This window comes from Leptopilina heterotoma, unplaced genomic scaffold (genome assembly GCF_015476425.1).
Source record: "Leptopilina heterotoma isolate Lh14 unplaced genomic scaffold, ASM1547642v1 Lhet_89, whole genome shotgun sequence".
Lineage (NCBI taxonomy): Eukaryota > Metazoa > Arthropoda > Insecta > Hymenoptera > Figitidae > Leptopilina > Leptopilina heterotoma.
In genome coordinates this window covers 152,916-165,872 of record NW_025111192.1, presented here as the reverse complement: position 1 = coordinate 165,872, position 12,957 = coordinate 152,916, and the positions used below count along the sequence as shown (strand labels likewise).

The following is a 12,957-nucleotide window of genomic DNA, read 5'->3' as shown; positions in this document are numbered from 1 at the left end:
TTATAATTCACTGTAAACTTGGGAAAATTTCTCCAAATTGCATTGATAAAATTCTTTTTCTTTTTCAAAATATGACGAAGTGAATATTAAACAAATAGAAAATTATGAAAAAATATGCTAATGAATCCTTTCGCAATAACTAAAAAAGCTAGAAAGTGAAACTAAAATGAGATGCAAAGATCGCTCATTATAGATTAAATATTCGAAATTAAAATTCAAAATTTCTTTCATATTGGCGTAATTAAAATATGTATTTTTTTCAATTCTTTCTTTTAAGGAATTTTTTTTTTAACTTTTCTCAATTTTTTATTCCTCTTTTTTTTCTATTATTTTTACTCTTATTTGCGCTGTTATTTTTTTATCTTCTTTTTTTTACTATTCTCGTTACTCATAAATTTTCACTCATTGTTTGCTGATATTTTTACTCATCTTCCATTCACTTTTTTTTTAGTCACTTTTCAAACAATAGGAGGATTCAGGAGCAGTTTACCATGAATATTCAGAGTTCCTGTGATTGAAAAAAAAAAAAATTTTTTTTTATCCACGCAACGAATAATGTGCAAATATTTGTTAAGATAAAATGCTCAAGTAAAGACAACGATGGTGGTGGTGGTGGTGGTTTTTTTTTTAAACGACAATTGACATACTTTTGGTTTTATGCTCCCATCATGAAAGCCAGGTTCGTGGAGTAACGACTTTTTTATGTAACATCTTCTTTTTCAGACTATCCCTCTGCAGTTACGGCCGAAGTAGTCGGGATGAACGCCAATTCGTTAGATCGTACACTTAAACCCTTAGACGTTGATTTAGCGCCGACTCTTCCGATGACTTTCGGCACTGAAAATTCTACAGTCATTTCTTCTCAGTCCGGCTCCACTGCATTGTTGCCCTGCGTTGTTCACAACATTGGCGAAGGAGTGGTGAGTTTTTATATTTATTTACTAGGTATTTTTTTATTTATTTATTTTGTTTATAGAAAAAATTTTCTTTTATAGAATATTTTTTTATAGAATATTTTTTATAGAATATTTTTTTATAAAATATATTTTCTATAGAATATTTTTTTGTAGACTATTTTTTCTATTGAATATTTTTTTATAAAATATTTTTTTATAATATTTTTTAGAGATGTGCAAAAAGCTCGAAAAGTCGAGCCGAGCCGAAATTTTTTCGGGCCGAGCCGAGCCGAGCCCGAGCCGGCTCGATGTATCGAGTACTCGAAATTTTCGAGTACTCGAGTGACTTCGAGTACTCGAAAAATTCGAGTACTCGGGTAAATTCGAGTACTCGATTAAATTCGAGCACTCGAGTGAATTCGAGCACTCGAGTGAATTCGAGTACTCGAATTTTTCGAGTACTCGAATGGATTCGAGCTTTTGACTTACTAAAAAAACTATTAATAAGTAAAAAATTTCGAATTTTTTTGAATTACTGAATCAATATTTCTATTTGCTAAATATAATAAATGCGAAAATTCTATGAATTTTCTCTAGAACTCGAATTTACTCAGAGCTCGAAAAAATTCGAGTACTCGAATTCCCTCGAGTGCTCGAAAAATTCGAGTACTCGAATTAACTCGAGTACTCGAAACTATTCGAGCTTTTTACACAGCTCGGCTCGGCTCGAACTCGGCTCGAGCTCGAACTGATTAGGCTCGGCTCGGCTCGGCCCGAAAAATGAAAAGCTCGAAAAAGCTCGCTCGAGCCTCGAGCCTCGAGCTTTTTGCACAACTCTAATATTTTTGTTTATAGAATATTTTTTTATAAAATATTTTTCTATAGAATATTTTTGTTTATAGAATATTTTTTTATAGAATATTTTTGTTTAAAAAATATTTTTTATTAGAGGCCGTCCATGAATTACGCAAGATACTTTTTTTTGAAAAATTTACCCCCCCCCCTCCCCCTCTCTCCCCTCGTTAGATATTTTACATACATTAGCGCCATTTTTTCTAAAGTTCAAAAAACAAATAGTTATTGTTAAATTTGTAAATTTTGTATCAACATTAAGAATCGTAGTTATAAAAAGAATTTTCAGAATTTAAAAAATTTTAATTAGTAGTAAAGTTCAGTTTTAGTCAGACAAATTATTTTTAATATAAACTTAATTTATTTAAAAGAAATAAAAATTAGTTTTTAGTTTTTAAACTCGAAGTTTTTTAGTAAAATAAAATGTTGTAGTTTCATGAAGAATTTTACGAATTTTTGTAATTTTAATAATAAGTAGTAAATTTTAATTTTGGTCAGACAAATTGTTTTCTCGGATAAAATATTTATGGACATCTTTTATTGAAAATTTATTTTGCAATTTGAAATTTTGAATATATTTTTAAGGAAAATATTTTCTACGATGGAAAAATTTGAAAGGAGGGAAAGATTTTTTTTTTTAAGGAAATTTTCTAATTAATTGTTGTGCATTAAGATAATTGCGTCAATTCATTTTGGGATTTACTAGTTTATTACTGAGTATATAAATTAATTTGTTCCCGCAAACGAAAAGTTTGGTTCGTTCCCAAAAGATTTGAAAGTCTCAGGAGATTCTCTGTGGGGACAAAATTAAATTCAAAACGATATTCAGATGTGAAAATTTTATATCTGTATATGGTACACGTTCGCAAATAGGGGGGTAAAAATAATTACACTTGAGAATATTGCAATTTTTGTTTTTTTGGGTCTCGATGTTGAAGTAATTTTAATTTTTTCTTTCTTTTTTCGGAAAATTAATGTTACTCGTCGAGAGGATTTGTTTTTAGCAGACAAACATTTTTAAGATAATTGGTGAAATTTTGTAAATTTTCGTACTTTTTTTTGAGGGTAAAAAGAGCAAAGTTTAATTTAATTTTGCGACTTTTGAAAATTTTAGTAGGTAGTAGTAGTAATCAATCTAGTCAGATGGAAATGGTAATATTATTTATTCGGTTATGGAAATTTTTTTCAATTTTTGTAGTTTTTTTCTTTATAAGAATATTAAATTTAATTTCACGCTGAAAGGTTTCCACAATTCTTCTTTATTCCCTAGTAGTACATTTTAGTTTTGGTCAGACAAATTTTTTAAATAGATTTTTCAACTCTTTTAATAGATAAAAAACTAAAAAGCAGTTTTTAGTTTTTAAAAATTGAATTTTCATATAAAAATAAAAGTAAATTCGGTAAAGATGTATTTTCTACGTTCTTTTACTTTTTCAGTAGTACATTTTACTTTTGGTCAGACAAATTTGATTTTATCAGAGAAATTTCTAAGATAATTGTTGAAATTTCGTAATTATTTGTACTTTTTTCGGCAAAGAAAAGAAAAGGCAGAGAAGAATTTTAATTTTTCAACTTTTGGAAATTTCAGTAGTAGTAAAATTCAATTTTAGTCAGACGAAAATAATCAATTTTTGTTATTTAGTTGTAAATCAAAATTTTGATTGGAGAAATATTAAAATAGGTGTAATTTTTTTGATGAAGAATTTAATTTTATTCTCATGTAAGAAAGTTTTATGTGACTGTTGCTTTTTACTAGTAGTAAGTTTTAGTTTTGGTCAGACAGATTTTATTAACTTGAAATGTAATTCTAAAAGTATTAAAAATTAATTTTTGCTTTTAAATTCTGAATTTTTGTATCAGAAGTAAGAAATTGAGTTAAATTTTTCAACCAAAATTAAAAGTTTCGTTTTTCAGAAAAAAATTGCGAATATTTCTAATTTCAATTAGTGGTAAAGTTGAGTTTTAGTCAGACAATATTTTTTTAAATAAAACTAATTCATTTGAAAGTAATAAAAATTAATTTTTGATTTTAAAATTCCGAATTTTTGGATCGAAATAATAGAAAGTAGTTTCGTAATAATTGTCCAAACTCTTCGTATTTTAATCAGTAGTAAATGTAGGTATTAGTCAGACAATATTTTCAATTATAAATTTAATTCTATAAGAAGTAGTAAAAATCAGATTTATTTTTTAAATTCTCAATGTTCCATAAAAAGTAAAAATCGGAAAATTAAAAAAAATATATTCTGCATTCTAATTTTAAATAGTAGTATATTTTAATTTTTGTGAGACAATTTTTCTAAATATAAATTTAATTCTTGAAAGAGTAGTGAAAATAATTTTTATGTCTTTTAATTCTGAATTTTTGTAGTAGAACGAAAGGTCGCAGTTTGAAGAAGAATTTTTTGAATTTTTGAAATTTTAATTAGTAGTAAAGTTTCGTTTTAGTCAGACAAATTCTTTAAACATAAATTTAAATTTGTTAAGAGTAGAGAAAATTAGTTATATTGTGAAATTTGGAATTTTTGTATCAAAATTAAAAGTCGTAGTTATAAGAAGATTTTTGAGAATTTAAAAAATTTTAATTAGTAGTAAAGTTCAGTTTTAGTCAGACAAATTATTTTTAATAGAAACTTAATTTATTTAAAAGAAATAAAAATTAGTTTTTGGTTTTTTAAACTCCAAATTTTTTAGTAAAATAAAATGTCGTAATTTCATGAAGAATTTTAAGGAATTTTTGTAAATTTTAGCTTTCGTTAGACAAACATAATCTTTCGAACTCTTTTAATTTTAAACAGTAGTAAATTTTAGTTTTGGTCAGACAAATTTTTTAAATGGAATTTCAATTCTGTTGAATGAATTAAAAATTACTTTTTGTTTCTTAAAGTCTATGTTTTTATAAGAAATAAAGAACGCAACTTTAAGAAGAATTTACAGAATTTTTTTTTTAATAGTAGTAATAATTTTTAATTTTGGTCAAACAAATGTCATTAATAAATATTTAATTATGTTAACCTTAACAGTAATAGAAAATAATTATATTGTTAAATTTGGAATTTTTGTATCAAAATTAAAAGTCGTAGTTATAAGAAGAATATTTAGAATTTTTAAAATTTTAATTAGTAGTAAAGTTCAGTTTCAGTCAGACAAATTATTTTTAATATAAACTTAATTTTATTAATACTATTGAAAATTAGTTATTTTTTTTTATTAATTTCAGAATATTTTCTTGAGAAGTAAAGAACGCAACTTTGAGCAGAACTTTTCGAAATTTTTTTTTCTAATTAGTAGTAAAGTTTAGCTTTGGTCAGACAGATTGTTAAATACAATTTTAATTACGATAGGAGTACTGAAAATAACCTTTTTGTTTTTTAAGTTCTAAAGTTTGGAATGAGATCAAAAGTTTGCAGTTCCAAAACAAAATTTTTCGATTTCTTGTAATTTTAATCAGTAGGAAAGTTTAATTTTAGTCAGACAAGTTTTTTAAATATAGAGTTAATTTTGCATCGAGGAATGAAAATTACTTTTTGTTTTTAATATCTTCTACTTATAATTAGTAGTGAATTTTATTTTTGGTCAGACAAGTAGAATCAAGTAAATTTTAGATAAAAAATAATACTGTAAATCATAAGTAAAAATAGTATAAAAACTTAAAAAGTATAAAATAAAATAGTGTTAAAATATTAAAAATAGTATAAAAAATAGTATAAATAGTATAAAAATAGTATAAATAGTATAAAAAATAGTATAAATATTATAAAAATAGTATATATAGTATAAATAGTATAAATAATAGTAAAAATAGTATAAATAGTATAAATAATAGTAAAAATAGGATAAATAGTATAAATAGTATAAAAAATAGTATAAATATTATAAAAATAGTATATATAGTATAAATAGTATAAATAATAGTAAAAATAGTATAAATAGTATAAATAATAGTAAAAATAGTATAAATAGTATAAAAAATAGTATAAATAGTATAAAAAATAATATAAATATTATAAAAAATATTATAAAAAAAGGTTAAGAATTCCAAAGTAGTAGAAATCATTACTGGTCAGACAGACACAGTAGCAGAGATAAATTTCCACCTTTCAAATAATAATTGGAATAAAAATATGTCAAGTGAGTAATTATTATTTATTTACACTATTTTATTTTTCATATTTCATATATATTAGTATACATCCAACGTTTGATGTTTTAATAATTAATTTCGCAACACATGGATAACAAGTGTGTGGGGAATGATGAAAAAAATTGATATATAGTGATTTACATTTCTTGAATTATATCTGCGTTTTAATTAATTAAATCAGAAAAATATGAAGCTGCAGAATTGTGGCGTCGGTGGTATCGGTATAGGTTGAAACCCTCGATGCCCCAGAATCTGAATGCATTATTGTACGAGGGAGATCAGTTCAGCGACTGCGTACCAGGTGAACGATATCTGGGCAAAGGGTGGAAACTGCCTGCATATTTACCAAATCATATCGTTTATATGCAACACGTCGAAATCCGCGAATCATATAACTATATACCATTTTACAAATTCAGAGGTGAAAATAGCAAAAAAAAAAAAAGGAGGATGAAAAAAGAAAGAAGAACATTGTTACTAATAAACGATACGGTTTATTTAGAATTCTATTTAAATTTCGAATTTTCAAAATCTGATATATTTATATTGTAGAGATAGATATTCAAGAGGCGACACAAAATCAATTATTATTCTTAGCAAAAAAAAAGAACAATAACTGAATTAATTTGCAAAATTTGAATTAACAGACAAAATTTCTCATAAATGTATAAATTTTGTATGAAATGAAAATATTTTCACAAAAGATCAATTTTCCTTTTTTTTTAATTTAATAACACTGAAACAATTTGCGAATTTAAATTTTATTAGCGACTGTGAATAAAATATATAAAGTTAATCGTCAATTTTCCAGAATTGTTTTCATATTCACTTATTAGAATTGATCCGATAAAAAAGGTTATAAATATTTTAAAAAAAAGAAATTAATGCGAATATAAAGAAATAAAAATAAAAATTTATAAAAGACGTGAAATTAAATGAAAGCGAAATGAAATAAATAACAGAGCAGAAAATAAAGGATTAAAAAATTAATAACGGGGTTGGGAAATGAGAAAAAAAAATATGTAAAATATAAATAATTGTGAAATAAATAATAAAATAAATAGAGGGAGGAAAAGAAGACAAAGTAAAAAAAAAATGACAAGTAGATAAATCGAAAAGAATAAATAAAGGGAAAAATAATTAATCACTATTTTTGACAAGCATTTTTTTTTTTTAATGGTTTTCTATATTTTGAGGAAACTTCCGGGTTTATATTCGTTCCCATGAAATAGAGATTCAGTTTTTACACACAATAACACGACAACAACAATAAGGGTAAAATAAAAGTTATCTAGAAAAAGTTTTTTCGTCACGTAAGCACTTTTTGTCGCAAGTTGGGTGAAAAAGCTCTCGAAATATATTTTTTTTTTTTTGTCATAGAAAACATTAGAGACGTAACAGCACAAAGCTCCAGTCATGCTTACATTTTTCGGGGAAAAATTTTTTGACTTTGAAAAAAAAAGAAGTGAGTCACTGTGTGAGCTGCATTGTTGAAAATAAAATTTCAAGTAGTATCGAGGGAATTTGAAAAGTTTTTCGATCCTTTTAATATAAAGTCGCAGAAACAAAAAGGAAAGAAATTCCAAATAAAGAAAAAGAAAATGCAAAAATATTTTGTGCTTTTTTTTTTTGGGGGGGGGGGAATTGTACACTTTGTTCACAAGTCGTGTGTAATGAGATTTAATTTTTTAGAAAAGGGGAATTAAAAAAATTGGTCTTTTGTATTTATGAAATTTTTTTATCTCTGCAATTTTTGCAAATCTCAGTTTTGTATTTTTGCATCAAGATAATAGGTCGGAGATTCAGAATTTTCCATATAATTATAACTTAATTAATAAAGTTAATAATTAAATTAATTAATTTAAAGCTGGAGTAAATTTTAGCTTTCGTCAGACAAACATAAATTTTTTAACTCTTCTAATTTTAAGCAGTAGTAAATTTTAATTTCGGTCAGACAAATTTTTTAAATGGCTATTAAATGTTAAAATAATTGAAAATTACTTTTTGTTTCTTAAATTTTTAATACTTTTAAAAGAAATAAAGAATGAAACTTTCAGAAGAATTTACAGAATACTTTTTTTTTTTAGTAGTAAATTTTAGTTTCGGTCAGTCAAATTTTTTAAATATTAATTAAATTCTAATAATAGAAATGAAAATTTCTTTTTGTTTATTAAATTCTCAATATTTTTATAAGAAATAAAGAACACAAGTTTAAGAAGAATTTACAGAATTCTTCTTTTAATTAGTAGAAAATTTTAATTTTGGTCAGACAAAAATTCAGTTATTGTTAAATTTGGAATTTTTGTATCAAAATTAATAGTCGTTTAGTTATAAGAAGAATTTTCTGAATTTAAAAAATTTTAATAAGTAGTAAAGTTTAGTTTTAGTCAGACACATTTTTTAAAAATAAACATAATTTATTTAAAAGAAATAAAAATTAGTTTTTTTGGTTTTTAAAGTCCTTTTCTTTTGATGAAAATATTTAAAATTTATAAAAGAAAAACTATTTTTTACTGAAAAAAAGATTTAAATTCTGAAGCAGAATTAAATTTATATTTAAAAAATGTGGAAAATTATTTTTAAAACAAAAAATGTTAATAATGGTACAAAATTTTTAAATTTTTAGAAAAGAAAATTGTTTTTTTATAACTGTTAATTGAATGAAGTATATATTTAGGATATTTGTCTGATCAAAACTAGAATTTACTACTTATTAAAATTAAAAGCTTTCGAAAAATTAAACATGAAAATGGATCTTCTGGTTCTGATAAAGAAGAATTGAAATTTGAGAAATAAAAACGAATTGTCAACAATGTGAACAGAATTAAATTTATACTGAAAAGTATTTGTCTGACAAAAACTAAAATTTTCTACTAATTAAAATTAAAAGAATTCGAAAAATTCTTCTTGAAATTATGACCTTCGGTTCAGTTGCCAATGTTCGGAATTTAAAAACGAAAAACTAATTTTTACTGATTCTAACAAAGTAAATTAATACTTAAAAAATGTGTCTGACCAAAACTAAAATTTACTACTAAAAAAGTGTCAGAACTTAGAAAATACTTTTTTTCGAGATTTCCTTTTGTTTTCCTAGAAAAATTTAATGTTTAAAAAGCAAAAACTACTTTTTAATATTGTTAAAAGAAAATTAGAATTTGTATTTAAAAAATTTGTCTGACCGAAACAAAATTGAAAATTTACTACTAAAAGTGAAAGAACTTAAAAAATACTTTTTTATGCGATTCCTTTTGTTTTGATACAAAAATTCAATATTTAAAAACCAAAAACTACAATTTACTTACTACCTGTTAAAAGATAAAAATTTGTATTTAAAGAATTTGTCTGACCAAAACTAGAATTTACTACTAAAGAAGTGAAAGAACTTAAAAATTACTTTTTTATGCGATTCCTTTTGTTTTTGATACAAAAATTCTATGTTTAAATACATAAACTATTTTTTAGTACTGTGAACAAAATTAGAATTTTCATTTAAAAATTCTGTCTGACCAAAACTGAAAAACTAATAAACGAGAATTATGTGAAAAAAATTTTTCTGCTTAAAATTAAAATTGAATATTTTGTAAAAAAAATTACAAACATTTAAAAATAATTTACAATTCAAATTGCTATCAATTATATTGCAATTATATTGCTGAATAAACACTGATATTTTCGTCTGACTAAAATCGAATTTTACTACTATGAAAATTACTAATAGTCGAAAAATTCAAATACTCTGCTTTCTCCTTTTTTTCGAAAAAAAATATTGAAAAATGCGTAATATCAGTCATCTTGCAAGTTTCTCTAATAAAATCAAATCGATGAAAAGTATTAATTTTCTCAGAAAAGAAAAAAAGCTGTATTTCGGCATCGATCACAAAAAAAAACACAATATTCTCAACCGTAATTATTTTTACCAATAATGATGAACGTTTATCAGAAATAATATTAGAGGAAATCTAACCTTTTGTTTTTCTTTTAACCGTACATACAATTTGAAACACTCTATTTAAAGTATTATTTATTTATTTTCGAAACATTTCCAAACATTTTCTATTGTTCCAACGAATAATAAATTAACCAATATTTGTTTTTCTTTTTTCCCCATTTCATCAAAATATTCCCCTCAATGGTGTATATTATATATACGCATTATAGTTCTCTATATATTTAGAATATTGTTACACTTAATTAAACAGTTGAGTATGAATAATTAAGTACGTGAGTAGAGTTGTAAAATCCCAGTGTACGTACATACATTTGTGTATTCACGTCAACGTCAAAATATTTCACAATCTAAAATGAGGATCAAATTTAAGGCGAACAATTAATTCGAAATTGTGTCAGTATTGTTTTCAAAATTAATTTCTTCCCTCAATTTTAGATTGCGGTGATTAAAAAGAAAAAAAAATGATTTTTTTTTCACTTTTCAACGGTGGAATATTTTGAAAATTACATTCTGATGGAGCGTGCGGCATTTAAATTTCACTGTTCTCATGCGAAATTGAGTCGTTATTACAGGGAATTATGAATATATACCTTTCCCCCTCTTTTCCTCTCTCTCTCTCTCTCTCTCCCCTCCACTTCCCATCTGTACAATATCTCTTTGTTGTTGGTAAATTCAAATCATAAATTTTATTCTCTCTATCTTCTCAAATTACGCTTTCGAAAGGAGAGACCGAATTAATTTTCCTTCATAGCTTCAGGTAATTGCGTGCTGTTCTATATGTTGGTATTCATGTAGCATGCTCAGGTACACAGTGTGTATAAGCTATATCGGCTCTGAAGTGTTGTTATCTTTCTCATTCTGCCATAGGTGAAACTGATAAAATACGTGCTTGTCATTATTTTATATTTTTTACACTTATTTTTATTGTGATGAAACTTTAGTTACGCTACATTTTTTCCAACTCTGCGCAATTATTATTTTATATATATATATATATATATATTTGAGAAAAGCGATAAATTACGGGGATAAAAAAAAATTTCATAAATACAGAGAAGATGCACTCTTTTTTTTTTTATTTTCTTCTGTTTTCTCTGAAAAAATAAAAAAAACCATTTTGTTGGGGCTTAAGAAAAAAGTGCATTTTAAAGAAAACAAATACAAAATATAATTTTACGTTCTTCTTAATTTTTATTCGTTTGGAATTTCTGACCAAAACTAAAATTTGCTAGTAAGGAAAATTACGAGACTTTGGTAAATTATTTATGAAACTGCGACATTTGTTCTAAAGTAAAAATTCGGGATTTAAAAATCGAAAACTATTTGTCCCTACGATTAGCAGAATTAATTTTGTATTTAAAAAATGTGTCTGAAAACTAAACTTTACTGCTCATTAAAATTACAAAAGTTTGGAAAACAATTTTTTAAAATATGACCTTTCTCTGATGCAAAAATTTAGAATTTATACAGACGAAAATTAATTTTAATGACTGTTAACAGACTTAAAAAAAATTGAAAATATTTGTCTGACCAAAAGTAAAATTTACTACTTATAAAAATTACAAGTTGTTGAAAACTCTTCTTGAAACTATTCTCTTGTTTTAATAAAAAAATAAGAATTACAAAATTAAAAACTAATTTTCACCACTGTAAATAGAATTAAATTTTTCATTTAAAAATTTGTGTGACTAAATCTAACCTTGACTACTAATTAAAAAAAGAAAAAGTCTGAAAATTCTTCTTAAAACTGCGGAAATTAAATATAATACAAATATTCTAAATTTAAGAAACAAAAACTAATTTTCATAACTATTAAATAAATTAAATTCAATTAAAAAAGAATTTGTCTGACTAAAACTGAACTTCACTATTAGTAATTAAAAGTAGAATTCGTGAATTTTGTTCTTGAAACAGCGAACTTTAATTTTGATGATCTGACCAAAAGTAAAATTTACTATACTAATTAATATCAAAAGATTTTGTTAAATTTTTCTTAAAATAGACTTTGGTAAATTATTTATGAATCTACGACATTTGTTCTAAAGTAAAACTTTGGAATTTAAAAATCGAAAACTATTTTTCACTACGATTAACAGAATTAATTTTGTATTTAAACAAATGCGTCTGACAAAAACTAAAAAATACTACTAATTAAAAGTAGAAGAGTTTGGAATATTTCAAAGCGAAATCTAATTTTTACTAGTGTTGAAAGAAAGAAATATTTATTTTAATTATTTGTCTGACTAAAACTTAACTTTACTACTCATTAAAATTAAAAAAAAAAATTTAGACAATACTTATTGAAATCGCATCATTTTATTCTAAAAATTCAGAAGTTAAGAAACGGAAACTAATTTTCATTAATGTTATAATAGAATTAAAATTCAATTTAAAAAATTTGTCTGACCAAAACAAAAATTTACTACTAATTGAAATCGGAAGAACAATGAAAATATTTTTTGAAACTGCGACCATTTTGTTCTAATGCAAAATTTTAGAATTTAAAATCTAGAAACTAATTTTTTTACTGATAATAGAATTAAATTTTATATTTAAAAAATTTGTTTGACTGAAACTAAAAATTACTATACTTATTAAAATTATAAAAATTTCTCTTGAAACTGATAGCTTTTGATTTCAATGCGCAAATTTCGAATTTCAGTAACAAAAACTTACTTTCTTTACTGAAACGATTAAATTAACAAAATTAAATTTGTATTTAAAAATATGTCTGACCGAAAATAAAATTTACTACTAATTAAAATTCGAAGAGATTAGGAAATTTTTATTGAAACTACTTCCCTTTGTTCCGATACGAAAATCTAGAATTTGAAAAGCAAAAAGTAAGTTTCAACACTACTAGCAAAATTGAACTGTTTAATCAATTTGTCTGACTAAAACTGAACTTTACTACTTACTGGAATTACAAAATACAATCCTTCCTCTATGAGGAAGCAATTGATGAAATTTTGTAAATTTGCAGATTTTCTAGGGAAAAATAAGGGCAAAAGCGAAGTGAATTTTATTTTTCGACTGTTGGGAATTTCAGAAGTAGTAAACTTTAGTTTTAGTCAGGCAAGCTTAATGTAAATTTAACTTTTTGCTATTAACAGTGA

General features: G+C 24.2%; 1 protein-coding gene across 6 annotated transcripts in view; it reads left to right on the top strand.

Moving 5' to 3' along the window:
• The window catches only part of LOC122511650 (zwei Ig domain protein zig-8-like), a 198,661-nt gene that overhangs the window by 103,239 nt on the left and 82,465 nt on the right, over positions 1 to 12,957 (top strand). For all 6 annotated transcript variants that reach the window (XM_043627036.1, XM_043627035.1, XM_043627031.1 and 3 more), the window contains one exon: positions 724 to 920. In XM_043627036.1, coding sequence (XP_043482971.1) covers positions 759 to 920 — 162 coding nt within the window. In that variant the 5' untranslated portion in view covers positions 724 to 758. The remainder of the gene's footprint in view (positions 1 to 723; positions 921 to 12,957) is intronic.